Source organism: Rattus norvegicus, chromosome 6 (genome assembly GCF_021556685.1).
Source record: "Rattus norvegicus strain SHRSP/BbbUtx chromosome 6, alternate assembly SHRSP_T2T, whole genome shotgun sequence".
In the NCBI taxonomy this organism is placed as follows: Eukaryota; Metazoa; Chordata; class Mammalia; order Rodentia; family Muridae; genus Rattus; species Rattus norvegicus.
Genome location: NC_141539.1, coordinates 63,342,363 through 63,357,223, shown reverse-complemented (window position 1 = coordinate 63,357,223; position 14,861 = coordinate 63,342,363). Strand labels below are relative to the sequence as shown.

At 43.4% G+C, this 14,861-nt stretch overlaps 1 protein-coding gene across 1 annotated transcript in view; it reads left to right on the top strand.

Annotated features, from left to right (window-relative positions):
• Scin (scinderin) overlaps positions 1-14,861 on the top strand; it is a 101,151-nt gene that overhangs the window by 69,796 nt on the left and 16,494 nt on the right. Inside the window, 5 exon segments of the mRNA NM_198748.2 lie at positions 6,847-6,979; positions 7,461-7,549; positions 8,443-8,658; positions 11,190-11,311; positions 11,745-11,835. Of these exon segments, the coding sequence (NP_942043.2) occupies positions 6,847-6,979; positions 7,461-7,549; positions 8,443-8,658; positions 11,190-11,311; positions 11,745-11,835 (651 nt within the window).

Below are 14,861 nucleotides of genomic sequence, written 5' to 3'. Positions count from 1 at the left end.
TTCTTTGTTTAGCTCTGAACCCCATTTTTTAATAGGGTTATTTGTTTCCCTGCGGTCTAACTTCTTGAGTTCTTTGTATATTTTGGATATAAGGCCTCTATCTGTTATAGGATTGGTAAAGATCTTTTCCCAATCTGTTGGTTGCCGTTTTGTCCTAACCACAGTGTCCTTTGCCTTACAGAAGCTTTGCAGTTTTATGAGATCCCATTTGTCGATTCTTGATCTTAGAGCATAAGCCATTGGTGTTTTGTTCAGGAAATTTTTTCCAGTGCCCATGTGTTCCAGATGCTTCCCTAGTTTTTCTTCTATTAGTTTGAGTGTGTCTGGTTTGATGTGGAGGTCCTTGATCCACTTGGACTTAAGCTTTGTACAGGGTGATAAGCATGGATCGATCTGCATTCTTCTACATGTTGCCCTCCAGTTGAACCAGCACCATTTGCTGAAAATGCTATCTTTTTTCCATTGGATGGTTTTGGCTCCTTTGTCAAAAATCAAGTGACCATAGGTGTGTGGGTTCATTTCTGGGTCTTCAATTCTATTCCATTGGTCTATCTGTCTGTCTCTGTACCAATACCATGCAGTTTTTATCACTATTGCTCTGTAATACTGCTTGAGTTCAGGGATAGTGATTCCCCCTGAAGTCCTCTTATTGTTGAGGATAGCTTTAGCTATCCTGGGTTTTTTGTTATTCCAGATGAATTTGCAAATTGTTCTGTCTAACTCTTTGAAGAATTGGATTGGTATTTTGATGGGGATTGCATTGAATCTGTAGATTGCTTTTGGTAAAATGGCCATTTTTACTATATTAATCCTGCCAATCCATGAGCATGGGAGATCTTTCCATCTTCTGAGGTCTTCTTCAATTTCTTTCCTCAGTGTCTTGAAGTTCTTATTGTACAGATCTTTTACTTGCTTGGTTAAAGTCACACCGAGGTACTTTATATTATTTGGGTCTATTATGAAGGGTGTCGTTTCCCTAATTTCTTTCTCGGCTTGTTTCTCTTTTGTATAGAGGAAGGCAACTGATTTATTTGAGTTAATTTTATACCCAGCCACTTTGCTGAAGTTGTTTATCAGCTTTAGTAGTTCTCTGGTGGAACTTTTGGGATCACTTAAATATACTATCATGTCGTCTGCAAATAGTGATATTTTGACCTCTTCTTTTCCGAAATGTATCCCCTTGATCTCCTTTTGTTGTCTGATTGCTCTGGCTAGAACTTCAAGAACTATATTGAATAAGTAGGGAGAGAGTGGGCAGCCTTGTCTAGTCCCTGATTTTAGTGGGATTGCTTCAAGTTTCTCTCCATTTAGTTTAATGTTAGCAACTGGTTTGCTGTATATGGCTTTTACTATGTTTAGGTATGGGCCTTGAATACCTATTCTTTCCAGGACTTTTATCATGAAGGGGTGTTGAATTTTGTCAAATGCTTTCTCAGCATCTAATGAAATGATCATGTGGTTCTGTTCTTTCAGTTTGTTTATATGATGGATCACGTTGATGGTTTTCCTTATATTAAACCATCCCTGCATGCCTGGGATGAAGCCTACTTGAACATGGTGGATGATTGTTTTGATGTGCTCTTGAATTCGGTTTGCCAGAATTTTATTGAGTATTTTTGCGTCGATATTCATAAGGGAAATTGGTCTGAAGTTCTCTTTCTTTGTTGGGTCTTTGTGTGGTTTAGGTATAAGAGTAATTGTGGCTTCATAGAAGGAATTCGGTAGGGCTCCATCTGTTTCAATTTTGTGGAATAGTTTGGATAATATTGGTATAAGGTCTTCTATGAAGGTTTGATAGAATTCTGCACTAAACCCGTCTGGACCTGGGCTCTTTTTGGTTGGGAGACCTTTAATGACTGCTTCTATTTCCTTAGGAGTTATGGGGTTGTTTAACTGGTTTATCTGTTCCTGATTTAACTTCGATACCTGGTATCTGTCTAGGAAATTGTCCATTTCCTGAAGATTTTCAAGTTTTGTTGAATATAGGTTTTTATAGTAAGATCTGATGATTTTTTGAATTTCCTCTGAATCTGTAGTTATGTCTCCCTTTTCATTTCTGATTTTGTTTATTTGGACGCACTCTCTGTGTCCTCTCGTTAGTCTGGCTAAGGGTTTATCTATCTTGTTGATTTTCTCAAAGAACCAACTTTTGGTTCTGTTGATTCTTTCTATGGTCCTTTTTGTTTCTACTTGGTTGATTTCAGCTCTGAGTTTGATTATTTCCTGCCTTCTACTCCTCCTGGGTGTATTTGCTTCTTTTTGTTCTAGAGCTTTTAGGTGTGCTGTCAAGCTGCTGACATATGCTCTTTCCTGTTTCTTTCTGCAGGCACTCAGCGCTATGAGTTTTCCTCTTAGCACAGCTTTCATTGTGTCCCATAAGTTTGGGTATGTTGTACCTTCATTTTCATTAAATTCTAAAAAGTTTTTAATTTCTTTCTTTATTTCTTCCTTGACCAGGTTATCATTGAGTAGAACATTGTTCAATTTCCACGTATATGTGGGCATTCTTCCCTTATTGTTATTGAAGACCAGTTTTAGGCCGTGGTGGTCCGATAGCACGCATGGGATTATTTCTATCTTTCTGTACCTGTTGAGGCCCGTTTTTTGACCAATTATATGGTCAATTTTGGAGAAAGTACCATGAGGAGCTGAGAAGAAGGTATATCCTTTTGCTTTAGGATAGAATGTTCTATAAATATCCGTTAAGTCCATTTGGCTCATGACTTCTCTTAGTCTGTCTACATCTCTGTTTAATTTCTGTTTCCATGATCTGTCCATTGATGAGAGTGGGGTGTTGAAATCTCCCACTATTATTGTGTGAGGTGCAATGTGTGTTTTGAGCTTTAGTAAGGTTTCTTTTACATATGTAGGTGCCCTTGTATTTGGGGCATAGATATTTAGGATTGAGAGTTCATCTTGGTGGATTTTTCCTTTGATGAATATGAAGTGTCCTTCCTTATCTTTTTTGATGACTTTTAGTTGAAAATTGATTTTATTTGATATTAGAATGGCTACTCCAGCTTGCTTCTTCTGACCATTTGCTTGGAAAATTGTTTTCCAGCCTTTCACTCTGAGGTAATGTCTGTCTTTGTCTCTGAGGTGTGTTTCCTGTAGGCAGCAGAATGCAGGGTCCTCGTTGCGTATCCAGTTTGTTAATCTATGTCTTTTTATTGGGGAGTTGAGGCCATTGATATTGAGAGATATTAAGGAATAGTGATTATTGCTTCCCATTATATTCATATTTGGAAGTGAGGTTATTTTTGTGTGCTTTCATTCTCTTTGTTTTGTTGCCAAGATGATTAGTTTCTTGCTTCTAGGGTATAGCTTGCCTCCTTTTTTTTTTTTTTTTTTTTTTTTTTCTTTTTCTTTTTTTTTTTTTTTTCGGAGCTGGGGACCGAACCCAGGGCCTTGCGCTTGCTAGGCAAGTGCTCTACCACTGAGCTAAATCCCCAACCCCATAGCTTGCCTCTTTATGTTGGGCTTTACCCTTTATTATCCTTTGTAGTGCTGGACTTGTAGAAAGATATTGTGTAAATTTGGTTTTGTCATGGAATATCTTGGTTTCTCCATCTATGTTAATTGAGAGTTTTGCAGGATACAGTAACCTGGGCTGGCATTTGTGTTCTCTTAGGGTCTGTATGACATCTGTCCAGGATCTTCTGGCCTTCATAGTTTCTGGCGAAAAGTCTGGTGTGATTCTGATAGGTCTGCCTTTATATGTTACTTGACCTTTTTCCCTTACTGCTTTTAATATTCTTTCTTTATTTTGTGCGTTTGGTGTTTTGACAATTATGTGACGGGAGGTGTTTCTTTTCTGGTCCAATCTATTTGGAGTTCTGTAGGCTTCTTGTATGCCTATGGGTATCTCTTTTTTTAGGTTAGGGAAGTTTTCTTCTATGATTTTGTTGAAGATATTTACTGGTCCTTTGAGCTGGGAGTCTTCACTCTCTTCTATACCTATTATCCTTAGGTTTGATCTTCTCATTGAGTCCTGGATTTCCTGTATGTTTTGGACCAGTAGCTTTTTCCGCTTTACATTATCTTTGACGGTTGAGTCAATGATTTCTATGGAATCTTCTGCTCCCGAGATTCTCTCTTCCATCTCTTGAATTCTGTTGGTGAAGCTTGTATCTACAGCTCCTTGTCTTTTCTTTTGATTTTCTATGTCCAGGGTTGTTTCCATGTGTTCTTTCTTGATTGCTTCTATTTCCATTTTTAATTCCTTCAACTGTTTGATTGTGTTTTCCTGGAATTCTTTCAGGGATTTTTGCGATTCCTCTCTGTAGGCTTCTACTTGTTCTCTAAGGGAGTTCTTTATGTCTTTCTTGAAGTCCTCCAGCATCATGATCAAATATGATTTTGAAACTAGGTCTTGCTTTTCTGGTGTGTTTGGATATTCCGTGTTTGCTTTGGTGGGAGAATTGGGCTCCGATGATGCCATGTAGTCTTGGTTTCTGTTGCTTGGGTTCCTGTGCTTGCCTCTCGCCATCAGATTATCTCTAGTGTTACTTTGTTCTGCTATTTCTGACAGTGGCTAGACTGTCCTATAACCTATGTGTCAGGAGTGCTGTAGACCTGTTTTCCTGTTTTCTTTCAGCCAGTTATGGGGACAGAGTGTTCTGCTTTCGGGCGTGTAGTTTTTCCTCTCTACAGGTCTTCAGCTGTTCCTGTGGGCCTGTGTCTTGAGTTCACCAGGCAGGTTTCTTGCAGGGGAAAAATTGGTCCTACCTGTGGTTCCAAGGCTCAAGTTTGCTGGTGGGGTACTGCCTAAGTCCTCTCCGCTGTGGCAGCAACCGGGAAAATCTGTGCCGCTCCTTCCGGGAGCCTCTGTGCACCAGGGTTTCAGATGACGTTTGGTGTTTTCCTCTGGCGCCTGGATGTGCACAGAGTGCAGTCTCTTCTGGTTTCCCAGGCGTGTCCGCCTCTCTGAAGTTTCAGCTCTCCCTCCCACGGGATTTGGGTGCAGAGAACTGTTCATCCGGTCTGTTTCCTTCAGGTTCCGGCAGTGTCTCAGGCGCAGGGGTCCTGCCGCTCCCGGGCCCTCCCCTACGGGAACCCAGAGGCCTTATACAGTTGCCTCTTGGGCCGGGATGTGGGCAGGGGTGGGCAGTGTTGGTGGTCTCCTCCGCTCTGCAGCCTCAGGAGTGCCCACCTGATCAGGCGGTGAGGTCTCTCTCCCACGGGGTTTGGGAGCAGAGAGCTGCTGCGGTCCGGGATCCGCCGGTGTGGGACTTCCGGTAAACACAGGAAGTGCCCGGCCTTAGAGGAATTTTGCCTCTGTGTGTCCTGAGTTCACCAGGCAGGTTTCTTGCAGGGGAAAAGTTGGTCCTACCTGCAGTTCCAAGGCTCAAGTTTGCTCGTGGGGTACTGCCTAAGTCCTCTCCGCTGTGGCAGCAACCGGGAAAATCTGTGCCGCTCCTTCCGGGAGCCTCCGTGCACCAGGGTTCCAGATGGCGTTTGGTGTTTTCCTCTGGAGCCTGGATGTGCACAGAGTGCAGTCTCTTCTGGTTTCCCAGGCGTGTTCGCCTCTCCGAAGGTTCAGCTCTCCCTCCCACGGGATTTGGGTGCAGAGAACTGTTTATCCGGTCTGTTTCCTTCAGGTTCCGGCAGTGTCTCAGGCGCAGGGGTCCTGCCGCTCCCGGGCCCTCCCCTACGGGAACCCAGAGGCCTTATACAGTTGCCTCTTGGGCCAGGGATGTGGGCAGGGGTGGGCAGTGTTGGTGGTCTCCTCCGCTCTGCAGCCTCAGGAGTGCCCACCTGATCAGGCGGTGGGGTCTCTCTAAATATTGATATTTTTAACATGATCCATACAAAGATTGTTAACAAGTTTGTGCATCATTACTCTTTTTGCAATCTAACAAATGTTATTTATTCCCCACCATTGATCAAAAACTTTTCCCTCTTGGACAGCATTATGTCTGAAAGAAATAGTTCAACATAGTAAAACATTAACCTTATACTATAGCTCCCTCTATCGGAAATGTGGTATAATGTACAAATTGGGGCCAAATAAGCCTGGGAAGCCAAATCTCTGTGGGCACTTTCTGAACATACAGCGTGCAAACTCCCCTTGTTGAGGCAAAACTTGGTTACTGATTGAACTTGGGTCTGGAGTCTTCATATTTAACAAGTAAGCAGCTGATCCCCTGGAAACCCACAAGCTGACCTTTGAAAACCAGGCATTGAGATGGTGCATAAATATCACCTTCAACTTGTACGACCACCTTCAAAATTGCCTTTATACATGGCATTATCTCTACTGCGACAGAAAACAACTGACCTTGATAGTTTTCTCAACATATAGCTAAATTTCTGGACTTAGATTGAAAAGTATCTATAGTCATCAACTACACTGTACAGATGCTTTCTCCAGGGTAGTGGCTACCATTTGATAAGGATCCAGTGACTAAAGTTAAATAAATTTACACTCAGCCTTCTGTGTGCATATAATGAGTATATTAGAGTGTCACCTGCTTGAAAATTTTGCTCTAAATTTTAAAATAAATGACCATGGAACGAAGAACTCACAGAACTTAGTGAACACAAGCATCGTGGTAGCCCTTACACAGTACAATTATAACCACGGTTTTCTGATGCCTTAGAGACAGTGTCAAAGTTTAACTTTCCATTAGAAGTTTTTCTGCCTTTAAATATCTTTCTACAAAATATTTGAGGTACAATTGGGTCCAGGGATGCTTTGTCTCTGTCTTGAATCGTCTCTGCTACACTCTCAAAGCATGCAGTATATTCTCATGACATCTGCAGAGTGTGTAACTACCACTGGAACACAATTTTCGAATGATTCTCCACAAAATGAAATCATGTAGTCCAAGTGTTTTCTGTTAGGTTTCAGATGCCAGTGGGTCCATGAAAGTGACTCTGGTGGCTGAAGAAAACCCGTTCTCCATGGGCATGTTGCTTCCTGAAGAATGCTTCATTTTGGACCATGGTGCTGCAAAACAAATCTTTGTGTGGAAAGGTGAGAGATGCCATTTCTATGGTTGCTGTATTTCAGATTTGATGCTTTTCTCCTAGGGGTTAAAAGAAATCATCCTTATTTTTAAAAAAAGCATCTCTCTTGAGAATCAGTCTGTAAATCTCTCACCTAAGACGCAGCTGGTGGTCACATGTTTGGAACCATGCAGCAAGGGTTAGGGAGCTAAGAAAAGCATTTGCGTATCAGAAATATAAATTGTTAGACACACAGTCAATTACTGTGATAGTAAATGCATTTAACGTGCCAGGGAATTCTGCTGTCCTCCCATTGCTCTATTCAAATTAAATTATTTTGGTATGTACGTTTTTCTTGATCATGTAGTCTGTTCACATCGGGGTCTAACCATCTGGGCACTGCTTAGATTCTGAGACTAGATGAGGTTTAGGCATGCTCAGGGCGGCGTGGTCACATACAATACAGTACATCCCCTTCTGTAATTATATATACCTTTATCTTTCTTTAGGTAAAAATGCTAACCCGCAGGAAAGGAAGACTGCCATGAAGACAGCTGAGGAGTTTCTACACAAAATGAATTATTCTGCCAATACTCAAGTATGTGTGAAACGAAGCCACTAGAAGAACCATTAAAACTTGAGAGAGTCGGGAAGTCTCCACAAAGCTCATGAAAAGTTTGCTTCAAAGCAGTGTGTGTGTGTGTGTGTGTGTGTGTGTGTGTGTGTGTGTGTAGTCATTCTCCTGTTGAACATGTACCATCTTGTGTCATGTGTAGTCTTTTTGTGAGCTAAGTTTTGCAGAAAGTGGAGGTCAGACTATAGGGCTACACAGAGCTGTGGATGTCCTTGGTAGAATGCTTGCCTAGAATGCACGAAGCACTGGACTCCATCTCAAGGACTGCATAAAACTGGGTGTGGTGGTGCACACGTGTAATCCTAGTAGTTGGTATGTGCATTTAATTCAAGGCCATTCTCAGCAACCTAGAGAGTTTGAAGCCAGCCTGCATTGCATGAAACCCTGTCTCAAAAAATTAATAACTTCCATAAAGACCACCAGCCATTCTTTATACTATTATAAAGACCCAAGTATCAGCCTTATAATGTTTGGTTTCCTCCAGATCAAGCTACTCTTTTTTTCCCCATGATTGTGTGTGTGTGTGTGTGTGTGTGTGTGTGTGTGTGTGTGTGTATCCTGTCACAAATAAAACAGTGGGATCATTTCTTCCTGGTCTCTTGTGAACCTAACATAAAGAAACATTTATTCAGTGGTAACATATGAAACCTTTTCCTCATCTTTATCATTCAGCATCAATGGATTCAGCTGTGAGAAAAACCTAGGTTGAATTGCTGTAGTTGCGGACTTACAGAGTTACAAGTGTAGTCATAGAAACGAGGACAGTATTTCTATTACTTCATTCGTCCTCCGACTGTAGCTGTTCTTCTTGGCCTCTTACTTTCCCACTGATAATTTTTTTGTGTTTTAAATTGCAGATTCAGGTACTTCCAGAAGGCGGCGAGACACCAATTTTCAAACAGTTCTTTAAGGATTGGAAGGATAAAGACCAGAGTGACGGCTTTGGGAAGGTGTACATCACAGAGAAAGTGGCTCAAATAAAGCAGATTCCATTTGATGCATCAAAACTGCACAGTTCTCCGCAGATGGCAGCCCAGCACAACATGGTGGATGATGGCTCTGGAGGGGTGGAGGTACTTTTAGGTCTCTCTTTCTGTCTATGCTTTCGTCAGGCCTCTCTGTGGTATCTGGGAGGGGGGAATAGCGCCTTGGCAAACTTTAAAGGTGAGTTTTACTTAGTAAGGAAAGAGGCCTAAAACTATATATACTGAGTTATGGGAGTTACAGCCAAGAGCTGCTAGTCCATTTGTACATGTGTGTGTTGATTCTCTTTAGGGTAGTGGTGGGCACAGCAGCTTTTTCTGTCAGAAAGACTGTGTGTGGAGTTGTGTAGAGTTGTACTCAGAACACGCCAACTACCACCCACTCCCTAACACATGTCTGAAGCATTCGTGAAGCAAAATGAAATAAGAGCAGATGTTTCCTAAGCACTTATTATTTATTTATTTATTATTCCAGTAATCAAAATTGCTAAAACTCCCCTAGTTGTCTTAAACTCAAATCTCTTCAGGTCCAGTTCACTCTCCAGTCATCTGATTTAGTGAGGACTGGTTAATAGCTTCTCTCCTCTAAAATATCTTCATGGCTCTCCAGCCTTCCTGAAGCTTCTCTCCTGCTAGAACCTTCAGGATTTGATCCTTGGTCTCCTCTTGACATCTGAAGTATCCCCACTCCTCCATGCACTATTGTCAAACAGTTTCCATCCCTAGTGACTCAGTCCAGTAACAGGAAAAATGAGGTTTTCTTTTACCCTGCACTAGATGCCGCCACCGTAGTGCCCCATGACATCTATTGGATATTTTCATCTCAGTCAGCAAAGCATCTCTCCCGCTTAGCTCCATCCCATATCACACTGCTGATGGCTACTCTCTGAGCCTGGCAACAATCTCTCTACCCATCTAGTTCCCAAAGCAGTTTGCCACCATGCCAGATGTACACATCCCAATTCCGTGGCAGGCCCAGTATCCGGCCACCACACACTCTCTTGAACTCAATGAAATCGCCACATGAAAGAACACACAACACAATAACCTCTGATCCAATTAAGAATATGTAATTTGCTCATCTAGACATACAAAGCCCTGTATACACCCATCCCTTAAGAACATTCATAATAACCTATAAATGTGCAGAGGGGAGTCTTAGCATTCGCCTCCATGTTCTCTCAGCTGCTCCTTCTCCCTGGCTCCAGTCTCCTCCTCCTCTCTCAAACTTTTCTCCCCCCTATCCTTCCTTCTCATCCAATGACAGGCCTCTTTCTTGTACTTGCCTTCACCTGCGTAATGGCATCATCCTAGATAGGTACACCTTCTTCTGAGGATCTGTCCCTCACACCAAAAATGGCCTTCTCAGTGATATAGGTAATGATTTGTGTACGGCACAATTGTTATCCAAATGTAGCACATCATTGTTACTAGATGTATCACAATCTGTTATTTAATCATGGGCTTCTCCTAGATCTTTCCTCAGTTCCTTGTGGACAAGAGTTAACTCCTTTCTGTCTACATCCCTAGGTCTTACCACAATGCTTGAGCCAAGAATACCTGATAAGTTTAGGAGACAGTTTTTCCTCTTTTCAGAGAACAGAAGTGTGATGCTAAGCTTCTTAGGCGTTGGCATGTGGGAACAAGAGCTTCAGCATTCAGATGCTACCATGGGGGAAGGATCAACCTCCTGGTCTGTGTCCCTCTCCTGCTTGGGTATCCTCGCTGCAGCCTAGCACAAGCAGCTTTGTAGAATGTACTCTGAGCAGACCGAGCTCCTCATCACCAGCTGTGCCTGCGGTGCAGGCTTAGGCTCTGGCCACAGCTTCTCTGAGAAGGCATCCTGTGGCACACTGGCACTGCTAATGCCTGGTGTCTGTGTTTAGGATCTCGAGGTTGGTGAGGCTCTGATGCTAAGCCCTCTGCTCTCTAGAAGGTATGGTGAAAGGATGCTTCTCCTTAGACGCCCTGTACTGTTCTCTGGATTGGGCATTCCATATTCCAAAGCCATATACTGACCTGCTTTTCCCCAGCACCCACATGGGAGGAACTGCCATTTACACAGGTACAATGCAGTGCCTGGTGGCCTCTAGCTCACTGGCCACTTCACAAATGATGAAAAAGTTTTACTATAGATTTGAAGCATATTTCTGACCTGAATTGTTGTAGTCTTATTGTAGTAGTACCATATTATTTTCATTAATTCACACACATGCATGCACGCACACACATCAATAGTATCAAAATTACTGGGCAAGTTGGCACATGCTCATCTTCTTAGCACTTAGCAGACTAAGGCAGACGGATCATGAGTTCAAGATCAGCCTGGAATACATAGGGAAATCCTGTCTCAAAACAGAACAACAACAAAATTTAAGAACAAAATCATCAAACAAAGTTCTCAGAACTGATGAAGTATTGTGGAGGAAACAAAAGAGAGAGAAGATTTTAAAAATTAAGAAATTTGTTAGCCTTCTTGCTTTTGCACGATTTAAAAACTGTTTAGAAAAATAACTAAAATTTTGCTTGATAATGAATTTAAAATGGAAACGACCTATACTTTATGAATAGTATTTTAGGTCAGTGAACTTTTAACAGTGTCTGTCTATGCTGTCTCTCAGATCTGGCGTGTGGAGAACAGTGGTAGGGTCCAGATTGACCCAAGCTCTTATGGTGAGTTCTATGGCGGTGACTGCTACATCATCCTCTACACTTATCCCAGAGGACAGATCATCTACACGTGGTGAGTCTTTCCATGGGCCATGCACATACAAATGACTGTACACTGTGCAGCATGAGGTAGAACCATCCTTTGGTTATCTGTACAACGTGCAGATAGTACTCAGATTCTACGCACTGTGGGAATGAATTTCCCAAAATAGCAGGCATCAGACAGACATGGATTACTTAGGAAAGTCGCATAAGGAGCCAAGGTCCAGTTTCTTTAAAATGGAGATGAAAATGTCCTGTCCATTGTACACATTTCTAGAAATACACAGGGTGACCGATCCAGGATCAGTACTTACAAAACAACAGTAGCTTTGACTGCTCTGGTTATGTTGAACTATTGGCTTCCTTTTGATATTTTATAGTTTCAAGTCTCCTTTTGAAATGGCTGCATGGGATGCTATTAAAACTTAACTAGAAGCCAGTGTAATTTGCTTGCATTCCTCTAGGCAAGGGGCAGATGCTACCAGAGACGAGCTGACGATGTCTGCGTTTCTGACTGTTCAGTTGGATCGGTCTCTCGGAGGGCAGGCTGTGCAGGTTGGTATACTTACCTTCCCAACTCATGCAATTCCCCATTTTCCTAGCCCTCTTCCTGATGAAAGCGCACTTCCCACATTCAGAAGGGATCTTGGGATTTTTTGTGTTGATTTCTTTTTATTTTGAAATTCAAATATTTCATCAGACACTGGTCATCTCAGATTCTGGAGAAGAGGAAGCCACTGAAAATAGAATAAAAGCATGGGCAACCCAATAATTTAAGAGACCAAGAAGATACCCTTGGCAGGGAAGGGAGAGGCAAAGATTAAAACAGAGACTGAAGGAACACCCATTCAGAGCCTGCCCCACAGGTGGCCCATACATATACAGCCACCCAATTAGACAAGATGGATGAAGCAAAGAAGTGCAGACCGACAGGAGCTGGATGTAGATCGCTCCTGAGAGACACAGCCAGAATACAGCAAATACAGAGGCGAATGCCAGCAGCAAACCACTGAACTGAGAATAGGTCCCCCGTTGAAGGAATCAGAGAAAGAACTGGAAGAGCTTGAAGGTGCTCGAGACCCCAAAAGTACAACAATGTCAAGGAACCAGAGCTTCCAGGGACTAAGCCACTACCTAAAGACTATACATGGACTGACCCTGGACTCTGACCCCATAGGTAGCAATGAATATCCTAGTAAGAGCACCAGTGGAAGGGGAAGCCCTGGGTCCTGCTAAGACTGAACCCCCAGTGAACTAGACTATGCGGGGAGGGTGGCAATGGGGGGAGGTTTGGGAGGGGAACACCCACAAGGAAGGGGAGGGGGGAGGGTGATGTCTGTCCGGAAACCGGGAAAGGGAATAACACTTGAAATGTATATAAGAAATACTCAAGATAATAATAATAAAAAAAAAAGAGACCAAGAAGACACATATTCATTTACAGTTTTAAAATTATTCTTCACACAGGAGTTTGGTTTTCATAAAGATGAATTTTAAACTGAAGACTTGGGTGAAACCAGTGAGATTATTTATCAACAAGTTTCCAGGAGGATGTTTGCATGTTTCCCACTGTGTGATAAACATAGTGATTCAAATAGTTCACATTTCACTCCTACAGTCAGCAATGGCGTACAGTAACATTGTATGTTTTATTTACATTGCAATTCGGCATGTTTGAGAACCAATCTTATTAAACATTGCATGAAATTTCCATGTTTAAAACTTTGATTTTAGGAGTGATAAATTTTATAATTCTACCCTTCAAATGGAGGTTAAAAATTTATAAAAACAGATATAAATTATGCTAATAGTCATGTCACAATTCTTTCAAGGTGTTTTGCAGAATTAAAAGTAGATTTTTGTTACAAAAGATGGAGAAAGGGAGGTAGTGTTTAAAAGTTCAAGTTTAGTGCATTTATTTGGAATGACTATGAAACTGATACACATGTGATATTAGGATTCAAGATGAATTTTATTTTGTAAATTAATTTATTCATATGATATTTTATGTAGATGTTCACTTTTTCTTATGCCTCAGTCAAGTTTTGAAAGTCCATGAAAAAAAAATTCCTTACCTGCCTTCTTGCAGAAGGGGAAATAATAATATAAAAGTATATGAATTAAATAGAAAGTATAAGGGAAGAGGTATACTAATAAAGTGTAATAGAAGAGAAGATGCATTATTTTGATCAGGTGTGGTTTATAACATTGCCAAAATATTGTTTTTAAGTGAGTATATTGCATTTAAGTGAATATTGCAAATTAAGTAGTCATTCATCAACAACAACGAAAATAGACCAAGAAGAAAGCAAAGAGTCTCTTTTCTTCAGAGTCCACTGTATGCCACAGTTATTAGACATCTCCAGCTGTGAACAGTTATAATAGACAGACTTATGTGTTGATATAAGCACATCCTAACCCTGAGACCCTGTGAAAATGTTACGGTACAAAGGAGAATTAAGGTTGCTCATTGGCTGGCCTTACGTGAGGGAGATGACCAGGGATTACCAGATAAAACAAAACACTCAACAGTGTCCTTAGGAGCCAACGAGGGAGAAGGGCAGAGTGAGAATGATGCAGTGTGATGAAGACTCCATGGACCACTGCTGGCGTTAGGGAAGAAAGGGACCCAAAATAGAATACAGGCAACCTCGAGGAGCTGAAAAGGGCAAGGGAAAGAACACATCCTAGAGTCCCTGCATATCTTAGTTACTGTTCTAATGCTGGAAGAGACACCATGACCAAGGTGACTTATAAAAGGAAGCATTTAACTAGAAGTTTGCTTACAGGTTCCAAGGGTGACACCATGGCTGTCATGATGGAAGCATGGTAGCAGGCAGGCAGGCAGGCAGGCAGGCAGGCAGGCAGCAGGCAGGCAGGCAGGCAGGCAGGCAGGCAGGCAGGCAGCAGGCAGGCAGGCAGGCAGCAGGCAGGCAGGCAGGCAGGCAGGCAGGCAGCAGGCAGGCAGGCAGCAGGCAGGCAGCAGGCAGCAGGCAGGCAGGCAGGCAGGCAGGCAGCAGGCAGGCAGGCAGGCAGGCAGCAGGCAGGCAGGCAGGCAGGCAGCAGGCAGGCAGGCAGGCAGGCAGGCAGGCAGCAGGCAGGCAGGCAGGCAGGCAGGCAGGCAGGCAGGCAGGCAGGCAGGCAGGCAGGCAGCAGGCAGGCAGGCAGGCAGGCAGGCAGGCAGCAGGCAGGCAGGCAGGCAGGCAGCAGGCAGGCAGGCAGGCAGGCAGGCAGGCAGGCAGCAGGCAGGCAGGCAGGCAGGCAGCAGGCAGGCAGGCAGGCAGGCAGCAGGCAGGCAGGCAGGCAGGCAGCAGGCAGGCAGGCAGGCAGGCAGCAGGCAGGCAGGCAGGCAGGCAGGCAGCAGGCAGGCAGGCAGGCAGCAGGCAGGCAGCAGGCAGGCAGCAGGCAGCAGGCAGGCAGGCAGGCAGGCAGGCAGGCAGGCAGGCAGGCAGGCAGGCAGGCAGGCAGCAGGCAGGCAGGCAGGCAGGCAGCAGGCAGGCAGGCAGGCAGGCAGCAGGCAGGCAGGCAGGCAGGCAGCAGGCAGGCAGGCAGGCAGGCAGGCAGCAGGCAGGCAGGCAGGC